Source organism: Anas platyrhynchos, chromosome 22, assembly GCF_047663525.1.
Source record: "Anas platyrhynchos isolate ZD024472 breed Pekin duck chromosome 22, IASCAAS_PekinDuck_T2T, whole genome shotgun sequence".
Lineage (NCBI taxonomy): Eukaryota > Metazoa > Chordata > Aves > Anseriformes > Anatidae > Anas > Anas platyrhynchos.
This window is the reverse complement of record NC_092608.1, coordinates 971,748-991,877: the sequence shown is the minus strand read 5'-3', so window position 1 is coordinate 991,877 and position 20,130 is coordinate 971,748. Positions and strand designations below refer to the sequence as shown.

The window sequence follows — 20,130 nt, the reverse complement described above, 5'->3', positions numbered from 1 at the left end:
GTCATTTTAGTGCAAACTTCATACGTGGTTTTGTGTTTCTGATTTTGGGGACCCAAAATCCCAGATCTTTGCACTGACTTGCACTCTTAACATAGGGTTTTCCTGGGAGAAAGGTGACGACGCTTCATCCCCAACCCAACCCAGAGCTGCACAGCAGCCAGCAAGAGACGGCCCTCACCAGCAGCAGCCTGCAGGGCAGGCACGGGGCAGAACAAGAAGGGTGTTTGCAAGGGGGAACTGACGCCTGACTTTCCCAGGGTTAAACTCCTCATTCTGCAATGAATGGTAAATCTAGGAGTTAACTCAAGCCTCTTCCATCCCTGCAACCAGTCCCAAATTCGGCAGACTTGTGTGACTTTCCTGAGGCTGGAAGGTTCCCAGGCATTTGCAGCTAGTACGTGTCCAGATGACAGAGGAAGGATTCCTGCCGCTCATTTTCTGTGGCGTGAGGGCCAAGGGAAAGTGGTCCCAAATGACTATTAACACAACTGACCTCTTCAAGGTGAAAATGAAATACAAGGTAAGAAATGAATTTCCAGTGCCCTGCACAGCAGTGGGAGCAACAGGTGACCAAGAGACTGAAGAGGCTGATAAAGAGCCTGGGCTCTGGGAACACGTGCCAGCTCCTGCTATCTGCCGTGTGTCCTTGAGCAAAGTCGTGTCTCGGAGGCAAATGGAAAGAGCCGGGCCAAACCAGTGCTGGGGGTGCTACCTACCTGTAATCACGGTCTGTTGAATGATTTCCGGCTGGGAGGAGCTGCAGCAGGTCCCTGGATGTCGAACGATTTTGATGCCAGCAAATCCATCCCGGGTTACACCAGGCAATGTGCTCTGCAAGGGTGACACCTTGCTACGAGCACACACACACCCTGCTAGGTGTCACTCTGCCAACACGCTGTGTGTCTGCACAGGGCTGTGCAGGTCTCACGCTTGCTGCCTCGCTTTTCTCCTTGCTGACAGCAGCCTTGAGCTGCACCGTTCTCTGGGGTTCCCGCTGCTTTCCAGCACGCAGTTGTTTGCATTTTTATTTGCATTAGATTATTGGAGCAGGAGTCTAAACACTTAAGTTACTGCAAATCCCTCCTCATATGGAAGTCAGCGAGCTGTAAAATATTTAAACTGTCTACAGTTGTACCTCGTTTGTTTACACATTTCCAGTGGGCTGCTAAAAGGTAACATACTGCAATGGAAGAAAGATACGAGATTGCTGATTCAGATTTCATAACAGCTCTAAAAGCCCTCTGAATACTTGCATTAACTTGATGGAGTAATACATATCTCAACTTTCTGAAGCCTTAGGGCCCAAGAGGAGCAGGAGAGATGTGTGTTTTACTCCAGACTCATTGCTTTATGCTTTCACTACGATATCTGGGGAAAACGAGGTCCTGCTGCTGGATGCTCCTGCTGCCACGGCTGTGGAAGAGGCACCTGGCTGGTGTAAGGAAGGGGATGCCTGGCACGGCCAGGACAGCCTTTCACTCCTCTCTGCTGGAATACCCAACGCAGCCACTGCCACCCCCATCCCCAAACAGCAATAACTACGCTGCATGGGGCTGCTCTGCGGGGACAGGCGGTGCTGCTGCCACTGCCACCACTGCCAGCTGCTTCGGACACCACCACACAGCCTGCTGATCCCCTGTTCAGATTCATGCACGTTTCCACATCCTATCACTGCCTACTCCCCGCACCTGTATAAGTGTGCTCTGGGACGTACACGTCTTGTGTTACACCCGCTGCTGAGATCACTCTTAAAAAGGTGAGCTGAGCCAGCTCTGCCCCCAGCTCTTTTCCCGTGCTTCCCACTTTGCAAATACAAAAATCCCCTTGTGACTCTGGAGTCACCCAGAAATCATCCTCCCCTCCCTGCCCACCTCCCTCGTGGCTGGATCTTTCAGCTCATCGTAATTTCCCACTCCAGGTACTCCAGGGCTTGGTGAGTGGCTGAACACGGAGGTTGGACATCCCTGCATTCAGAGCACTTGTAAACGCCTGGACAGAAAGCAAAGCGGTGCTGTGAGTCTCCAAAGGGCAGGGAGAGGAGGTGAGGGATGACTAATCAGTCCCAAGGCAGCAGAGGGCATCAATGAGTTTGAAGATTCTTCTCCAGAGCTGAATGAAAACAGCCAGACAGCGAATCGAATCATTCAGAAGGCAGACTGTGTCTCTTTTCCTATTTTCATGCTGATCTTGAGCAAATCAAGTAAGTTCTCAGCTATATCTTGAGGGTGTTTTGAAATAATTTTGAACAATATACAGTATAGTGCTATTGAGTTTAATTAGGAGAAGATTTGCATTGCCTGCTTCGATGTAGCACATACATTTGCAGAAGTGGGTGATGATGATCTCTGTAAATACATCATTTTCACGTTATTTGAATGCAGATTTAGGTGCTGCAAATTCACGTGATTGTTATGGATTTCACAGCTCACTTTGGAAATCCAATCCGTTAGCCATGATATTTACTCTAGTTAAGCTTATTTTTTGGGAATGCTCAGCACTCAAAAAAAAAAAAAAAAAGAGAGAGAAAAAATGCTCAGCAAGCTCAGCAAGGCAGATTTGTTTGGTCATTAAAGCAAATATCTGCAGGGTTATTTTGTCACTTCCCCTAGCTCTTGCTGAGGAAGTAGAGAAATAACATCTCCTAATGTATCCAGCTCTTCCCACCAGTGCCAGCTAGGGACAACCACCTCCACCTTCTCGTAGATGCCTGATGTCACAAAGTTTGTTCAGAAATCTTCAACGAATAAACCCAAACTAAATATCTTTCACCTTGTGCTCTCTGATTAATTACCAATCTTAACACTATGTTACCTAAATGAAGTCTCACACAGTCCTTAAGCTGGAATATTCCCTAAATTCCACAGACGGGCAAACAGAAGCGATGTTTTATGTGATGTGACACAGCAAATGCCTTGGCAGGGCCACAAGCAGCACAGAGGTGTTCTCGGTCTGAGAGCTCTGCTCTAGCAGCCAGACCAACTTATTTTCATTTGGCGAGCAAAAACAAATTTAGAAGCTCGGTCCTCTCTGAGCTTCTCCAGGACTGCTACGAGCGATCTCTGGTGCTATGGTGAAGGGTCAGCAATACCCACGAGCCCTCTATTTCTCCATCAGAGGTCTCTTTCCACTCTTTGGAAGTTTACGGTGCGTGGCAGGGAGCCAGCCCCCCCGGGCATGGGCTGGAGGTGGCTTGTTCTCAAGTGTTTAAAAGTCTGACAAACTGTTTGCAGTTCTAGCAGGGATCAACACATTTCTAGAATTAAAACCAACATCTTGGATAGCAAAAATGCTCAGAACAAGGACTCTTTCTTCAGCCCAATGCACAAGGGATCTTTCTTTACTAAGCTATAAAATCACTTACTACAAATCAATTATTTTTGTACTGATTTATTAACTGCTCTCCAGCTGTTCAGATTGGCACTTAAAAAAATTCCTGGATGGTCATACTTTTACTTTTCAAAAGCATTTTCTCTGGAGTAGTGTTGGCCCGACTTCGTAATAGTCCTCTTTGGTAATCCACATATTCCTAAACGCTGTCAGGCTGGTGAGCAGCGACGCGCCAGTCCACACCGAGTACATCCGATTTTCTGGGGAGAAGATCTTGACGGGGGCTATGCTGGGGATGGCCGCCTGCAGATCCTTCAGAAGCCTCTCCTTGAAGCCCTGGAACAGAGTCGATCCACCCGAGAGCACCACGTTCCTTAGGATGTCCAGCTGGATACGGCTGCTACATCTGGCGAGGCTCCGCAGGACCATCCCCACAACCCCCGGCCCTTGGGCTTCTACCTCTCTGGGTGCAAAAAGTGCTTCAGGAGCTCGGAAGAGCTGGTCTCCCACCGTGACAGACCTTCCGTCAGGGAGAATGTACTCACGTGAGAGATTTTCAGGCTTGTCCTGCATTTTTTGTCTAGGATCTAGAGCAACGTAGCACAGCTTCTCCTTTATATCCCTGACAATCTCTCTCTCTGTCGCGCTCATGAAGGAGTGCCCGGTCTCCAGGAGGAGCCTGGCGAGGTACTTGGTTACATCTCTGCCGGCAAAATCCACCCTGGTTATGCCCTGCAGCAGGTACTTGCCTTTGTAGACAGGGACCGTGACAGTGACGCCGTCCCCGCTGTCCAGCACCAGCCCGGTCGTGCGGGCCCCGGCGTACAGGACCGCGAGCGCCTGCAGCGTGACGAAGAGGGCCGGCACGTGGAAGCTTTCGAACATCAGCTCGGCCATTTTTTCCCGGTGGGACAAGGGATTGAGAGGGGTCTCGGTCAGCAGCGCTGGCCTCTCACTGGGCTTCAGCCTGAGTTCCTGCTCGTACAGGTATCTCCAGATCTTCTCCATGTTGTCCCAGGACGTAACCAGCCCGTTGTCCATCGGGTAATTCAAAGACAAAATGCCCCGTTTGGACTGGGCTTCTTCTCCGACGTACCACTCCTTGTGACCGGCCCCAAACATGACAAGCCTGAACTTGGGGTACCCCACAACGGTGGAGATCACCGAGCGGGGTGCCAGCTCCCCCGACAGCCCAGCCTTGCACTGCCCAGAGCCGTTGTCAAAGATCACGGCGGGGGTCCCCGCCACCACCGCGTGCGACATCGCGTGCAGGACGGGTGCTGCTGGGGGGCAGCGATCTTCTGGCAGCACCACGAAACACTCCAGACCCCGCGTCACAAACGGGCACGGCTCACAATGCCCATGGGGCAGCCCCAGCCCTGCTCCTCTGCCGAGCAATTCGATGCGGGGCCGGTGCTCGGAAGGGAGGCTGGGTGTTCTTGCTTCCCAGATAAATTACAGCGGGGAATCAATGAATTTGTTCAGGCCCTCAGGCTCAGAGGAGGGTCGGTTACAGTAATTGCATTTGCATTGATTTATATTTGGATTCTGTTTGGGGTTTTGCTGGGTTTCTAAAGGAAACATTTTTAATGAGGTCGAAAATAACACGCGATCTAGTTTTAGAATACAAACCCCAGAAATCTCAAAGGCCTTAGAGGGAAGAATCCCCAGCAGAGGAGGAGAGCTACTCCCGTACGGCTGCGAGAGAGGCCGTGAGTCGGTTAGTTACTGCATCCCTGCAGTCTGTGGGAAAGGAAAAGGAAAAGAAAAGGAAGAGGAAAAGGAAACAAAGTTTTAAAAAGCACAGAATCCAGACTAAATTTGTGTAGAAGCTGCTGCTGGAAAACTGCTGGAATTTTTAACCTGAAGTTCAGAACCAGCCTCACAGCACTTCTCCCACTCCCCCCATTAGTACACATTAATTCCATTACTAATCTGATGGCATAAACAGGAGTGGCTGGGGGTAGGAGTGCTGTGCAAAGAGTGGCAGTGGCCCCGATCACTCTAGGCTACCCCCTGAGGCCAGGGCAAAGAACAGCATGGCCATGGTGTCACAGCCCGAGCTCTCAGGCATGAGGCAGGGGCTGGAAGAGCACGAGAAGATAAATGAGGCTCCGGGCTGGGGCTCGAGGGAGGTGGGAACACACAGAGCTCCCCTTGGAGGCAATGAATGCTCAGAAGGCTCGATGCCCTGGTTACCAATTCTTTAATGCTTTATCTCCATAAAGGTTTTGTCAGCCAGTAAAGACATGAACTGCTGTGGCACCTTTTGGTTCAGTCAGCCCTCGCCAGCGTTTCTTGCTCGTGCTTTGTTGCAGCAAGGCGTTCGCTCGGTCTGACGGTCTCCTCAGAAGCACTTCCGATGGATAACGGCTGCCCCGAAGTCCTTGTAGTCGCTCACGGTGACCCACATTTGCTTGAAAGACGTCAGGCAGGTGAGGACGGAGGCCCCGATCCACACGCTGTATTTTCTCTCGGGGGGGGCAACGATCCTCACGAACATGCCCGTGGGCACTTGGAGGTGCATCTCCCTCAGGATCCGCTCCTCCAGGCCGGGGAAGAGCGTGGAGCCTCCCGAGAGCAGGACGTTGGCGTAGAGGTTCCTGCGCACGTCGATGTCGCACTTCATGACGCTGTTGAAGATCATTTTGTGCACGCCGGGTGCTTCGATGCCGATGTTCGCAGGCACAAAGAGCACCTCTGGAGCACGGAAGAGCTGACTGCCGATCTGAATGACGTTGCTGTCGGGTAACCTGTACTCTTTCATGACTTCTTCGGGCTTTGCTTTCATTTCTTGGATGGGGTCCAAAGCTACGTAGCACAGCTTCTCTTTGATATCTCTCACGATTTCCCTTTCAGCTGTGCTAACAAAAGAGTGCCCGCCCTCCAGAAGAAGCCTCATGAAATACTCGGTGATATCTCTGCCAGCGACATCCAGCCTGGAGACAGCATGGGGCAGGCAGTACCCCTCGTAAATGGGGACCGTGTGGGTGACACCGTCCCCGCTGTCCATGACGATCCCGGTGGTGCGGGCTGAGGCGTAGAGTGCCAGAGCTGCCTGGACTGCCACGTACATCGCGGGCACCATGAAGCCTTCAAACATGATCTCTGTCATTTTCTCCCGGTTCTGCAGAGGATTTAGGGGGGCTTCTGTCAACAGCACCGGCCTTTCAGCGGCTTTGAGTCTCAGCTCATGCTCGTAGACGTGTCTCCAGATCCTCTCCATGTCATCCCAGGAGGTAACGATGCCATGGTCAATCGGGTAATTCAAAGACAGGATCCCTCTTTTGGACTGAGCTTCTTCTCCAACGTAGTATTCTTTCATCCCAGCTCCAAGCATTGTAGATTTGGCTTTTGAGCGACCAACAACTGCCGTGATAACAGACCTTGGGCCACTGTCACCTGCGACACCTGCCTTGCATAACCCAGACCCGTTGTCAAAGATCACTGCTGGGACGTCCAAAACGCTGGGGTCAAACATTGTTCACAGAGCTGACGGTGCCCCAGAGCAGCTCTCTGGCCGTGTTTTCCCGTTCCTCTTTTACAGGCTGGTCACCATCGCAGGGGCTGTGTTCTCTGGGGGGATGCAGCTCGCATGTCTGCCCCCAGCTACCTCACAATGGCTGGTGATACAATAATATATTTTCCCAGCAAGTTACAACATTCCAGGCACTGCCCTGGAAATTCAGCGTTACCGCGACTCCAGGCAGAGGACTCTCATTCACCAAGTCAGATCCATAGGGTCACAGACCATCAACTGTATCCTTACACTGAGCCCAAGAGCACCTATTTCTCAGAAAAGCAGGTTTGGCAAAATACATTAATGAAAATATTAAGATTTTCACACGTGCCTTGGCTTAGCGGAGACTTACATATAAAGAGCTGGTGGAGATTAGGACAGATTTGCCTGCCTGTAAGTGCTAACTGAATTGCCAGTTTGCTTTTTTTGAATAACATCTGCATTGGAGGAAAACCTTTTTCAACTGAATCCTTTCTGATATTTTACAGGAAACGTCTAAAAAATACTTCTACGTAGGAAGAATTATGTTTGGTATGGCATCTGCGAGTCTTGTTTTGATTTTTTTCCCCTATGCTTGTTCCTTAATGCAAAGACAACTTTTTGGTAAAAGCACAGAAATTAAAAAATAATTTCTGCCTCTTGATGGTTTAAAAAATCCTGCCAGCTTTAAACAATGCTTCTAATACTATTTAGTGCAAATAAATCCCTTCCCCTAATGAATCTGTACCCTAGGCTGCTGACAAGCTGGCCTGCCTGCAAATAAACAGACATGCAGCTGTCCTCCTTCCATGCTTCCCTTTTCCCCTCAGCACTTTGCTGAACTCGTTTTTGGAAGTTTGTTCAAAAGGATTAAAAATATCCTAGATCTTCACAACTGACCCCCATTTCACATCTAATTATTTTTTTCCTTTTGCTTCAGTAGAAAGTTTCCCACAGAAGGAAATTTCTATGCTTTTGAATCCAATCAGGTTTGACAATCCAAATCCGTTTACAGAGAAAATTTCCTTTTAAAAAAAAAAAAAGTCACTATATAACTTCAGTTTGAATCCTTGGCTGCCACAGTTTAATTGCTTCTCCTTGTGGCTCTAAATCCAGGGCAGCTTCAAAGCAAGGGTGGCTTCTATTAAATTTAATTACTTTTTCTTGCAGCTTGCATGGCAAAGGTGCCAGCTACTAAAGGAAGGTGGTTATGAATCACAGGCAGATTCCAAACAAAGACATATATTAAACAGAAATTTTTTAATGTAAGCAAATGACCTCCTTGTACTGCGTTTATACCCTAGATGAACCACTAAAAAAAAAAAGCCATCGAACAAGGGAACAGCTCTGTGCATGTTATTTCCATTCCGCGAGATTCCAGACATGTTCGTGTTAAATGCCACTCTATCCATTTTAGCAATTTCTCTAATCCTCTTAATATTTGTGTACATATATTTCAGTGAGTGGCACACTTGTTTTCATGCATGCTTCTATATTAATGTCAACAGGTGTCCTAATCATTTAAGAGGCTGCTATATTCATCACACTAGAAGCCCCATTTAATCCTGCGTGGTCTGCCTGCAGTTTACAGTGAAGTACTCAGTTTTGAACATGATGTTTAGTATTAAAACAAGGGAATATTGACTGTGATTCTTAAATGGAGAGTTGAACCTAGGTGCAGGAATGCTCATCTGTTCCCTCATATTGCTCCTGTCATAAATCACGTTAAAAAGGGTATGTGTGAGTTCACTTTGTTCCTATAGGATTGGTAATAAAATAAGCAAAGTTGCTGTTTGTGTAGCAGAAGCCCTGGAAGCTGCCCTCACAGAAGGGACAACACGAGGCACCAGAAGCCTCTCGTGCTCCCTGGAGGCACAGCTTGGGCAGGCAGGACCAGGACTGTCCCATAGTCACTGGGTTGTAAAAATCCACAGCTAGCTAAACATGATGTTTATGGCCATTCTTGCTTATTTTATACATTGGTGCTGAGCACACACTTTCACTTACTGGTTTAAACATGATGTTGTGCTGTACTGTGATGCCTGCATGGAAGGGATTTCCGCTGGGAAGCTGAGGCTTGATCCTTCTTCATAGCAGTCCTCTGCCCCAAACATACAGCTCAGGTGGACTCTGAACCAGGAAACCACTTGGAAACTGGAGGGAAAAGGATCAGCCAGTTCTCAGTCTGCATGCCCATGCAAACCCCAAGGGCCTGGCCATGTGTAACGCCTAAAGCAGCAGGGATAAAAATCTGGAAAGGGATACCAAAAAAAGAGACATACATTTCACACCATATGATGTCACAGTCAGCAATAAAAGGAGGAAAAAGGAAGAAGAGAGGAAGGGTGGGCTCTCGTTGTGAAATGAAACACGTTAAAAATGTGAAAATAAGAAAGAACAAGGCATATGGTGGACATGAGTCTCCAGGCAGCCCTGTAAACAAATATTCTGCCTTTGTATGTACACTAGTAATTTAGCATGTCGTGGGATATCCCAGAAACAAGCCAAAGGCTTTATTCATCACGCTAGTAAAGCTTCAGTGTCAGAAGTCTGTGCTTTCACAGCTGAAAGATCACAGATCTGGTCCCATCTCCATGGAGTAAACAAACGATTTGTGCACAAATAGGAGAGCATTTGCAGGGGAATCCCACTGCATCAGAAGTGCTACAAGAGGAAAAAGTAAGGAAAAGAGGGTATTTCAACCCAGCAGAGGTCTGAATGAGGAGGGATTCAGGAAGCAACATAAACCCTCTGTTCAGGGTACCACCACATGAGGGGCTGCTCGCCCTTCTCCATGCCCTAACCCCCACGACCGGTGGCTCACAGCGCACGGAAGAATCAAATGCAGCCAACGCTGCGGTGACGCTAAATGCCCTACGGGGCAGGCTGTCAGCACAGGAGGACAGCACCTCATCTGTGCCACAAGCCAATCTGTACAGACACAAAATGAATTTGCTTTTTATACGAGGAAATCAGGCGGGCTATGAACTGTAGGAAGGAGCAGCGAACGGCAATCCCTGCGCAGAAGAGCTCAGCCCCAGCACCGAGCTGCAGCAGGTGGGCGCAAACAAGGCAGGTCAGGGTGGAAGGCCAGGGAGACGGTGTGAAAGAAATCAGGGGCTGAGCACAGCTCCTAGCCAGCAAGCAGCAGTAATCACCATCACAGATGCTTAGCTCTAACAACTTGACAAGATCCCTTTCTTCACATAGGAGCTGTGTTTGATTGCTCCCATACTTGTTTCCATCTAAAATCCCCATTTTGCAATGTCTTCGTGACACTCCAAACATCCACAATACTCTTTGAAGTTGAATTTTAATGTGTTTATTGACACCAGTTATGATATTTCAAAACATATGGCCTACAAATTGTTACCATGCACTCCTAGTGTTTACAGTAATCCCCATATTAAAACAAACTCAGCCTTTCCTGATGATTTTATATCTTCTTGCTGACTCACTTGCCTGTGTTTATTTAAACTCCCGTTGAGCTTTTTTTTCCCCCTATATTCAACACTTTTGAAACACAAAACAACTATCTACAGATTTCATATACTTCTGATACGTTTCGCATTCACTTTTATGGGCACCACATGGCCCAAATCTTCCTCTTCGATTTTCCTTGCAGCCCCCTGACTCACAGCATGGCTTTCCACGCTCGATCCCCACTGTTAACCCTGTGCATGCGGCTGGTTTCGGTGTTCAGAGAGCTGCTGCCGAGCCCAGTCCAGCCCTGACAAAAACAAAGAACCATTTAGGTTGGAAAAGCCCTCTAAGATCACCAAGGCCAACCGTTAACCTAGCAATGCCAAGTCATCCACTAAACCACATTTCCAAGCATCACATCACAAGTTTTCAGGAGGTCACACAGTTGCCCGTCAGGGTTAGGGTAGCTCAGCCTTCCCTTAGCCCATCCCATGAGGGCACCTTGGCCCAAGGAGCACGACGCTGGCTGCTGGTTCCGGTTCATATCACAAAACCATGGCACTGAATGGGGCAGGTTGGAAGGGACCTTACAGACCACCCAGTTCCAAACCCCTTCCATGGGCAGGGATGCCACCCACCAGGTCAGGTTGGCCAGGGCCTCGTCCAGCCTGGCCTTGACACCTCAGGGATGGGGCAGCCACAGCCCCTCTGGGCAAAGTGCTTCCCAGCTCACCAGGAAGGAGGCAGGACCCCCTGGAAAGGAGAGCCAAAAAGATGCGTTAATTTTGGAGGTGAACAAAAGCACTGAGGAAGGGAGTAAAATCAATGCTCAGCAAATATATAAAAAAAAAGATCTAAACTGGGGGAAAACGCATTAATTTTCTAATTCTTAAAAGGTATTGCAGGGAGAGAAATGGAAATTGCTAACAAATTATAAAATATATAAAAAATTACAACTCACTGTCCTTTTAAAGGAAACTTAAATTACTGCACTGCTAAATTGGAATGGCTCTGAGGACTCATTCATGGTCTCCTACTCCTTAGACTCACAAAGTCTAGCCGGTACCTCTAGGGGTGGCTGGATTTAATAGTATCATCTAAAATGTAATAAACTCTGCAAGTGATGAACAACCGGGAAGGCGCAGAACCCGCCGGGATTCAAATTTAATTCAGACAATTTGGAATTCAGCATCAGAGAACTACTCAAGAGTTCGCGTGTTATTTTCCATGTTGGAGAAAAGAAAATTAATTCCATACCAAGGAAGTGATATAAATTATGCATACATTAAAGCCTTGGTTGAAAATTTGTATATTTAAAATAAATAGGCTTGATTATTTGAAAATGAAGAGAAGTCCAGGAAACCAAATCAGGTAAAACGATTTCACCAAGCAGAGCTCCAATCACCCAGCCACAAATCAACCTTGCCCAGGGAAGTGGCGGAGCTGAGGCCTCGCAGCTCTGCTCCCCGAAATAACTCCATATCCTCCAGGTTGCCCTACAATACTAATAGGAGGAAGGGAAATTTTGGGATTAAGGCATGGGAACATTAGCCGACAGAGATGCACAGTCTATTTCCAGGTCTTCCAGCTCCTGACCACAGGCACGTCTTTGCATCCTGATCCCTGTCCACGTAAAGCTCCGTGTCTGCTCAGGTAAGTGCCTTTGAAAAAGAAATCAGAGATGTTGGGGTTTCTGGGTCAGGAAAAAAAAAAAAAAAAGGAAAGTAGGGCCCTCTTACCCTCAGAAAACTGTTAACTCAGCATTAAACACACACTGAGCTGCCCTGGAATCTCATTGTTACTTTTTGGAGCCACGTGCCGTTACCTCTGACTATATTCCGATGGCTGGTGGGCCTGGGTCTGCGCACAAATTGTTAAAAGCTGCGTCTGGGGTATGAAAGCGACAAGTGGAAAGCATTCCCATGAAGTATGCAGGATCTCTGGATCTGGGCAAGCGGTTCAGGTCAAAACTCAGTCACATGCCCTGCTAGCTGGTCTGGAACATCCTTCAAATCCAGCTAAGCAAACAGCCCCGAGAGCCCCGCGCCAAGTGCCAGCTCCAGCTGGCATCCTGGTACATTTTATTCTACAGTTGTTGCAGTTTTGGAGGTTATGTAAAGTTTACTAATGAGAAACATTTCAGGACGCCGTGCCAGCAATTTGGGCTGAGGGAAGAGCTGTAATGACATGAGCATATATAACTTTGGTGGAAAGTCTGAAACATCGGCTCCACACCCTGAGAGCAGCCTTTCTGTTTATAAATCCCAACAATTCTGAGCACGAAGAGCAAGCACACGGATTTCTCCTCAGATGTTTACATTGTGCTTTCTAAATATTTAAAGCCATTGATGAAATTAAAGACAACTCTCACAATGTTTTGTTCCTCAGTTATTTGCTCTGTTTTGGTGTGGTTCTTTTGTAAACTCGAATTTGGTGAGGCCAAAGGGGTGCGAGAGCACAGGGGGGCTCTCAGCAAGCAGTTCTGGTAACCCAGAAAACCGTTTCAGTGAACTTCCCAAATTTCTGCTGGGAAATACTGCATTGATTTGATTTCTAAGGAAGAACCATTTGTAAAGCAATGTTCTCACCAGCACAGCCGGGCAGTCAGACTTTCAGCATTGTTACCCGTGCTCACGTGGCTCGTGTTTTGCCCGTGTCTGGTACTTCCTGAGCGGGGGTGATTAACAGAGCAATATTTACATGCTACCACTAGTTGTGTCCTTGACAAATACCTACGGAGAGAAGCAGCTGAAGGAGAAGCAAAACAAGTTCCTGTTTCTGTGGGTTGCGTTTGCTTTGGTTTTTAACCATTTCAAGCGATCAGTTCAGCTTCAAACACCTCCTTTGACGCAGAATCCCACCACTAAATCTCATCTGAGTAAGACACAGTAAATCAGAAGAGAAGGCTCCTGTCCCGGCTGGTGAGATGAGAGCAATTCCAGGCAGCACTGCCAGGAGCGGTGTGCACCCGGCCGGGTGCTGAGCCCGCGGGGTGGTTGTTCAGTGCCAGAGGGGAGGAGAGGCAGGGGATCGATACACCGGGTTCTCAAAACAAATCAGTTTTAGGAACTTTCAACTGGTGCGTATTTCTTTCTTTCATTTTCAAAGTCCTCCCTTGGCTGGTGCTCCAGCTGGCATTCAGCTGACATAAAATAAACAGAATGGGAGCTCCCATGGGATTTCTAGCAGAATATTCAACATTAGAAGTGAAGGAAGAAATAGTGAAAGTGCAAGCAAAACCTCTGTTCCCATCTTTAAGACAGTATTTGGGTGCAGTAGGAGTGCAGAGCAGTATTTGTCTATCTACCAGGGCTATTCATCACTACATTTACCATATTTTCCTTTGCCTTCCATAATTCTTGGCTTCCCTCATGTCTGGGTGTTTTCTAACCAGCCTTAAGGCAATAAATCAAAGCTGTCAGCATTGGAAGAAAATTAATGTGAGAAGTTGTTCCAAAGGCCACCAGCCTTTTCCCTACTGTGCGCTGTGTTAATCCAGGATTCCTCAATGGCTTTCAATGTTTTGCTATTTTCACAAGGCTTTGAGGCTACAGATGCAGTTTTTGAAGGGCAGCTTTGAATTTTATCCTGTAAGATACCAAATTCCCGGAGTTTCTTTGGACTTCTGAGAGAAAAGAGTGTGCTCAGCACAGGCCCAGGTCTGACCCTGACCCTTCTCTGGCCAAACCGCAAGCAAAATCCAGATCCAGACTTGGAACACACCAAGGGCTGAATCTGGACTTTTAGGTTAGATTTACATGAAGAAAAAGGCCAAACGATTCAAAAACAATCCTGTTCCTATGCCCCGTAGTGATGACGCTGGTTGAATTATTCATTGCGAGTTATTTGTCCAAAGAATGCGGCTGGCATTTATGCTGAATAAATTACTTGCAAGTTTTGATTTCTCGTTTCATTACTCACCCCGTTCTGTACCACTCAAACTCCAACCTCTTCATTTCTGAAAGTCTCTTTCTCCAAGTCTGAGAAAAGGAACACTTGGGAAACAACCTTCAGCTGGTGCGGATCTGATAGAGCAAATGCCTCCCTGGGAAAGGACAGCCTGGCAGCCGTGGCATTTTCTTGGAACTCAGGAAAGCAATGTTCTTTCCCTATTCAGCTGCAGATGAACCCTGTAACCCTGGGCAAATCACTTAGTTCCCTACACCTCTGGCTGCACATTTATAAAACGGACATAGTATTTCGCTCTGTAAGACACTGTAAGGCTAGATATGTTAAAGATGATGAATTGCCCGGTTACTATGGAAACTGGAAAAGCACCTAATGCAAATGGATGAGTTTAGAAATAGGTCCACCTGCCTGAAAAGTCATGAGCAATTGGGAACTTCATTAGGTGAAATTTGTCGTGTTGTAATCAGAAGCATTGTGGGTGCTACTCAGAACTTCCTCTAATAGGAAGTACCAGCTTATTAGAAGATTTGTCTCTCGGTGGATTCTGAAGGTTTTCCCTTGAGCATCTTCAAGCTCTCACGTTTAATGCATCTGTTTAGATTTATTTTTCTCTGATAGCTTGGGACATTTAAGTAGCTACTCAGTATGATGTCCCACCAAACAAAGACCATTAAAACCAGAAGAGTGATTGCACAAACCAGTCCAGAAGTCAAAAGACTGTGGCATATTGAGAAGGAAATTTAATTCCAAAGCTAAAATCTCATGAGGCATTTAAAGAGAAAGCACCAAGCTACTACTGAGTGCTACTTTGGCAGCTTTTCCCCATGGGGAGACTACTGTTTTAATCCTGTCCTCACAAAAAACCATCAGTCTCTAGTTTATTTTTATCGTTCATCTACCAGCTGCTCAACCGTATACCTAGAGGTAGCTCAGAGTTTTGACCAAGTGCAAATTGAGCAAGAACTTCAAAACCCAGGCCAGCGTTTGGATATAAATCCCTCCTGCAGAACCAATACAGTGAGCCCTATTGCTGCTTCTTTTGCACAGGTCCTAAAAAACACGGGATTTTCTTGCTTATTTCTGAGAATAACAAGAAGTTTGGTTTTGAAAAGGTACTTAAAATATGGAGGTTCCTCCCTCTTGCAACACATCCAATTATAATAATTTTGAGGTATTTCAAAGTTGAGACCTTGAACTATTCCTCATTGTCCTATCAAATTATCCAAGTCTTTGACAGGAGAAGTCATTATTTGCAAGGACTCCTGGTAGCAGCACTTACTGAAGTGAGGCTGTTCAGGTTTAGGAGTTTAAAAATGGGTTTGCCATTGCAAATGGCTCATCGAGTTACAGTTGTGTCTCGGTAGGGTAAGGCACTCAAGGCTTTCAATTGCAGCAGGCCCTGCTGACTCAGGGAATGAAAGCTATGGAACCGCTGGCAAGGGAAATGCTAATAATTAAAGCAGTAATCGTGACTCTGGGGCAAGAAATAAATGCCTACAGGGTGACGAGAGACTGAATAAACAAAGCAAATAAGAGCCTCACGCTGCACGACGGTCTAGAGCAGTGATTACAGCTGGCAGCACGGCCCCAGCCTCCTGCCCCAGCGTGCCGGTAACGCCAGGTTCAGCTCTCAGCCCCACGGGACCTGCGGCACGGCACGCTCAGAGCACCTAAACACCAGCAATCGGATCCCACGTCACGAGGGGCTGTGCCGAGACCCTGGTGGGAAGCCCTCTGGTTTTGGTAAGGGCAGAGGATGCGCCCCTCGGTACCACGCGTGATGGACCTGTGCTGGTGTCATACTCAAGGCCACCAACAGCTTGTGTTTTGGGGCTAGAGATGGCCTTGTTCTGGAGCCACAGCCACCAGGAATCATTTTGGGGGTGTTATTGGTGAAACAGAAGTAATTATCATGAAAGGCCAGCAGCAGCCAAAAGCAATAATAAAGGTAACCTTGGCTTTGCGTTGCACCTTGCAACCAAGAGCCTCAAAACGTTCCAGAGAAACACCTCCTCCCCAAGGCGCTCTCCTGAGAACACTGCCAGCTGCCCTGCTAGACCAGAAAGCAATGAAAAACACAAATATTTTACTGATACAAGTTTTCCACACAAATCACCGGTGTGCCCATGGTGCCAGCAGGTCACACACTGAAATAAAATGCCACGTGCACCTGTAGACGAGAAGGGGCAGGCCACGTCCGATTTGGCAAGGTGGAGAACGGCCTTCCTGTGATTCTGGCTGCACATAGAGACCTGAAAACACTGGTACCTGCTGCTTTGGGCTGCTGAGGTCTTGAGGCAGACTTGGGGTACGGTTCAGTAGAGCAGTGTGCCCCAGAGTGGACATCCCAGTGCCGGCTGCCCAGTGCCCAGCAGGAATTCGGGGGCTTTGCTCAGTCTGTCCTCAATCCCCTGCCCTGTTTGGACAGCGAGCATACCTGTGGCACTGTGTACAATGGCAGCGCTTGGGAATCTTCATACAATGGTTAAAAAAAAACAAACAAAAGAATGGTTACAGAGGAAATCCTTTGTCCCAGACAATATCCGGACCAACACCGCTCATCAGGTGCACCACATGGGGAGCGCTTCCCGTGCACGCAGCTCCCTGCAGGGCACGAAGCAGCTTGGTGAGTCCACAACAGGTGAAATGCTCGGCCACAGCCCTGGGCTCGGGTCTCTCCGAAGGGCCATGGACAGGACAGGACGTGCCTCGGAGTAAAGTCCAGCACCCCTGCAACCCGGGCCCTTGTGACTGGCAAATAACCTAATTTACTGTCATTCAGGTGTCAGGTTCCACTTCCTTGTTTACTGAATGGAATAATATCCCGCAGTATCTGGCTTGCACAAGGGACTAAGTGAAGTAATTTGACAGCAAAAATAAACAAATGAAAGGAGTCTTTAAGTACATCAAAGGGAAAGTGTGCTACTATCTGTGGGACGATCAACGCAAGCTGCCCCGCTGGGTCCTGGCTCTGAAGCAGGGATGAATTTCACATTGTGCCTCCAGGGCCACAGGTCAAGAAACACTTTGCTCCTGCGTGTTGTACTTGATATACCTGCTGTTTGTTCTACTGTATCTGTAACTTAAAATTCACTGGAGTTTTCTCTTCCCAGTCCGGAGATTTCCCTTCCCGAAGGATGTATTTTATCCCTTACCACCCCTTGCTTGCCCAGAGGCAACCACATTTGGCCCAACAAATCCTTGTCAGGAAGGCACCAAATTTCAGGAATAAAGATACCGGGGTGGAAATCTAGTCCGGGATATTAGGGGTGGAAAGTAAAAATCTTCTGTTACACCATTAATAAAATCCAGTGTAGCAAGGAAGACTTCTTACAGAAAGGACAGGGAGTCCTTCATTAAATGAAGCTTAGAAAAAACTCTTTTTTTTTTTTTTTTCCACTTGTGGGTGTTTTTTTTTTTCTCTCTAACAAAACTGGTCTAATGATGGGAGTAATTAAATTATAATGCCTACACTATTGTTTGAATAAGGCAAACTCCCTCACATGCCATTAATGTACTACTGCCAACAGCAGCCAGGGAACAGCCTCAACAATAGAGAGGATTTTCCAGCTCACTGTGCGATTTGATCTCTATAAACCTCCCATAACATATACTGTATGGCAGTAAATCATTTATAACATTATTACCCGCCCATCTGGGATCAGAGTGCAACCACTAAGACAACGCAAGAAGTCTGGGCTCCTTTCAGCGCTGTGCGAAATGGACCTCGTTGGTGAGGTTTCATTAATTCAGCAATTCAACAACTGGATCCTGCTCCCTGCCGGAGTGACTGTACTTTCCATTGGCCACCTTCCTAGCATTTCCCATGGCTCCGGTATTTTTATCCCCCAGTATTGCTGATACTTTCACTTGTATTTCAAAATGGTCATTGCTCGAGTGTGGTTGGCTGGGTGCAGCCCAGTTCCTAGGGAAAGAAGGAAGTGGTTTCAGAGAAAAAAGAGGACCACGTTCTCCGAGTCAGCATCACTCTGCTCTAAGCTTCGCTTCGGAGAAAAGCTTTCTGAAGTCTCCTTCCGCAAGAGCCCTTCTGGATTTGCTAGCTCAAAAGTGGAACAGAGGAAAAAAAAAACAAACATCAAAGAGAGGGGTGCGTGGAGGAAGCAGCTCCCTGCCCGCTGCCCTTCCACTGTGCCAGGCCCTGCTCTGCCCCTGCACAGCTTTGCCTGGAGGTAATCATATCCTGGGTTAGAAAGGTAATCATATCCTGGAAAAGCCTTTTCTAACCCACGTTGTCGCAAAACAGGGCTCCAGCCACAAGGGGTAAAAATGCCCTCCCATGCACGGCATTTCACCGCCACGAGCTGTGTATCTCACAACAGCGCTCCTCCTGCATGAGCATCACCCAGCCGAACACCCCGCGGTGACACGGGGCTGTGTGTCTACCCCATGGAAAGCCTCTGCACCTGCATCAGTGCCTGTAAAGCACGGCAGCTGCCAGTTGTGGCCTGGAGACTTTGGGTCAAGTTCAATCGAAATCTCCAAGTGAAGTTCAGGCAGCAGGAGGTCGCCTACAGCTTGACCAAGGAAAATGTTTGCGCGACCTTCTGGGAACAATCCCTGCCAAACTCCACACACACCAAATGCACGGGTGGCCAAATGTTAGAAGTTATTAATTAAAACAAAATGCCACCACTTTGCTCATTATTTACAACTTGAACCAAAGCCTGCTGAACACGGGCTTGCAGCAGGCTCCTACAGGCAGAAGGTGACAGCCCCGTCCTCTGGCACAGGAGCAGGGCAGAGGCTCTGCTCTTTGGGAAAGGGGAGAAAATCAGTGGGAATGGGAGACCTGTGTCGCTGGCCATGGTATGGAGAACCTGTAAGAGTGGTACAACAGGATTTGCTGCACAATAAAAACCAGTAAATGGGAAGCTGAAGCAGTGACTGGGAACCGTCAGCAAGCTGTCTACAATTGGATTTGCATAGCCTTGAATCTGTGGTCTTTTCTGTTCACACCTACAGCAACGTTGGCATTAAATAACAGAGCTCACCATATCCATGCAGAACATCATCTACTTCGAGCCTCTGAATAACTTTATGTAGGATTAATTAATTCACGTACATATGCATTGATTTATCTAAACTGGTTAACCTAAAACCAAGCCAATTCTTTGGCTACAGGCCTGTAATTTTTCATATGTCCTTCAGAATAAAAGGAGAAACTCACTGCTTCTGTACTGAGCTGCTGCTATCCCAAAAGAGCCCATCTTTCAAGCAGCCAGCCACTGCCCCTTGATTATCTGATGCAATTAATGCTTTTCTACCAGCCCTTTCAGAGCAGATTCTTTTTCAGTGTATCAAGCCACAAGGTCGAATTTTCTTTGGATAAATATGAAAGACAACATTAGAAAAGCCCTGCTCGAAAAACCACAATCCTCTGCAGCAACAGGCAGGGCAGAGCGGGAACACAAAACCCCGTCTGAGCAGGCAGGAGAGGAGGAGACCTGCCCGGCACACGGCTGCTGCCGCTTCCATCACAAACCCTTGTGCATGTGTTGGCTCCACGACCCCCGGCCGAGCACGATGCCTTTCCTTTCTTTACAAAGCCGGGGATGACTGACAGGCCCTCCTTTCCCTGAGGAGGCCAAATTCAATCCAGATCCCTTTTGGGACACCCCTCCTGAGCCAGCCCAACCCTTGTCTCGCCAGCCCCGTCCCCAACCTGCCCATGCTGCGGTAGGTAGCCAGCAAAGCCTTGTTTCATCAAGTCAATCCCCAGCCCTCCTCGAATGTCGCATCTTTTCAACAAACCTGACGGGGCAAAATACGCCTTGGCTCTGCCTGTGCTGAGGCTGAACGCTCAAATGGCTTTGCTGGAAGCTCGACAAGAGCTGAGCGAGGCTGCAGGCTTGTTCTGCTCAGAAGACCTCGAGCCATAGCTGAACACCACACTGCTGCTCCTCACATCGGCAGCCGGCGCTCAGGATAGCCCGTGCATCATGGTGTGGTTA

The 20,130-nt window shown here is 47.8% G+C and overlaps 3 protein-coding genes across 8 annotated transcripts in view; all 3 read right to left on the bottom strand.

Annotated features, from left to right (window-relative positions):
- The window catches only part of PRDM16 (PR/SET domain 16), a 363,626-nt gene that overhangs the window by 304,138 nt on the left and 39,358 nt on the right, over positions 1-20,130 (bottom strand). The gene's annotated exons all lie outside the window — the stretch shown is intronic.
- LOC101798233 (actin-related protein T2) lies at positions 3,372-5,380 on the bottom strand. Its single transcript, XM_005011033.6, has one exon. The coding sequence runs from the start codon at positions 4,588-4,590 to the stop codon at positions 3,457-3,459; it is 1,134 nt and encodes a 377-aa protein (XP_005011090.2). The 5' UTR covers positions 4,591-5,380; the 3' UTR covers positions 3,372-3,456.
- LOC110351223 (actin-1) lies at positions 5,517-7,089 on the bottom strand. Its single transcript, XM_072027029.1, has one exon. It carries the CDS (start codon positions 6,806-6,808, stop codon positions 5,675-5,677), a length of 1,134 nt encoding a protein of 377 aa, XP_071883130.1. The 5' UTR covers positions 6,809-7,089; the 3' UTR covers positions 5,517-5,674.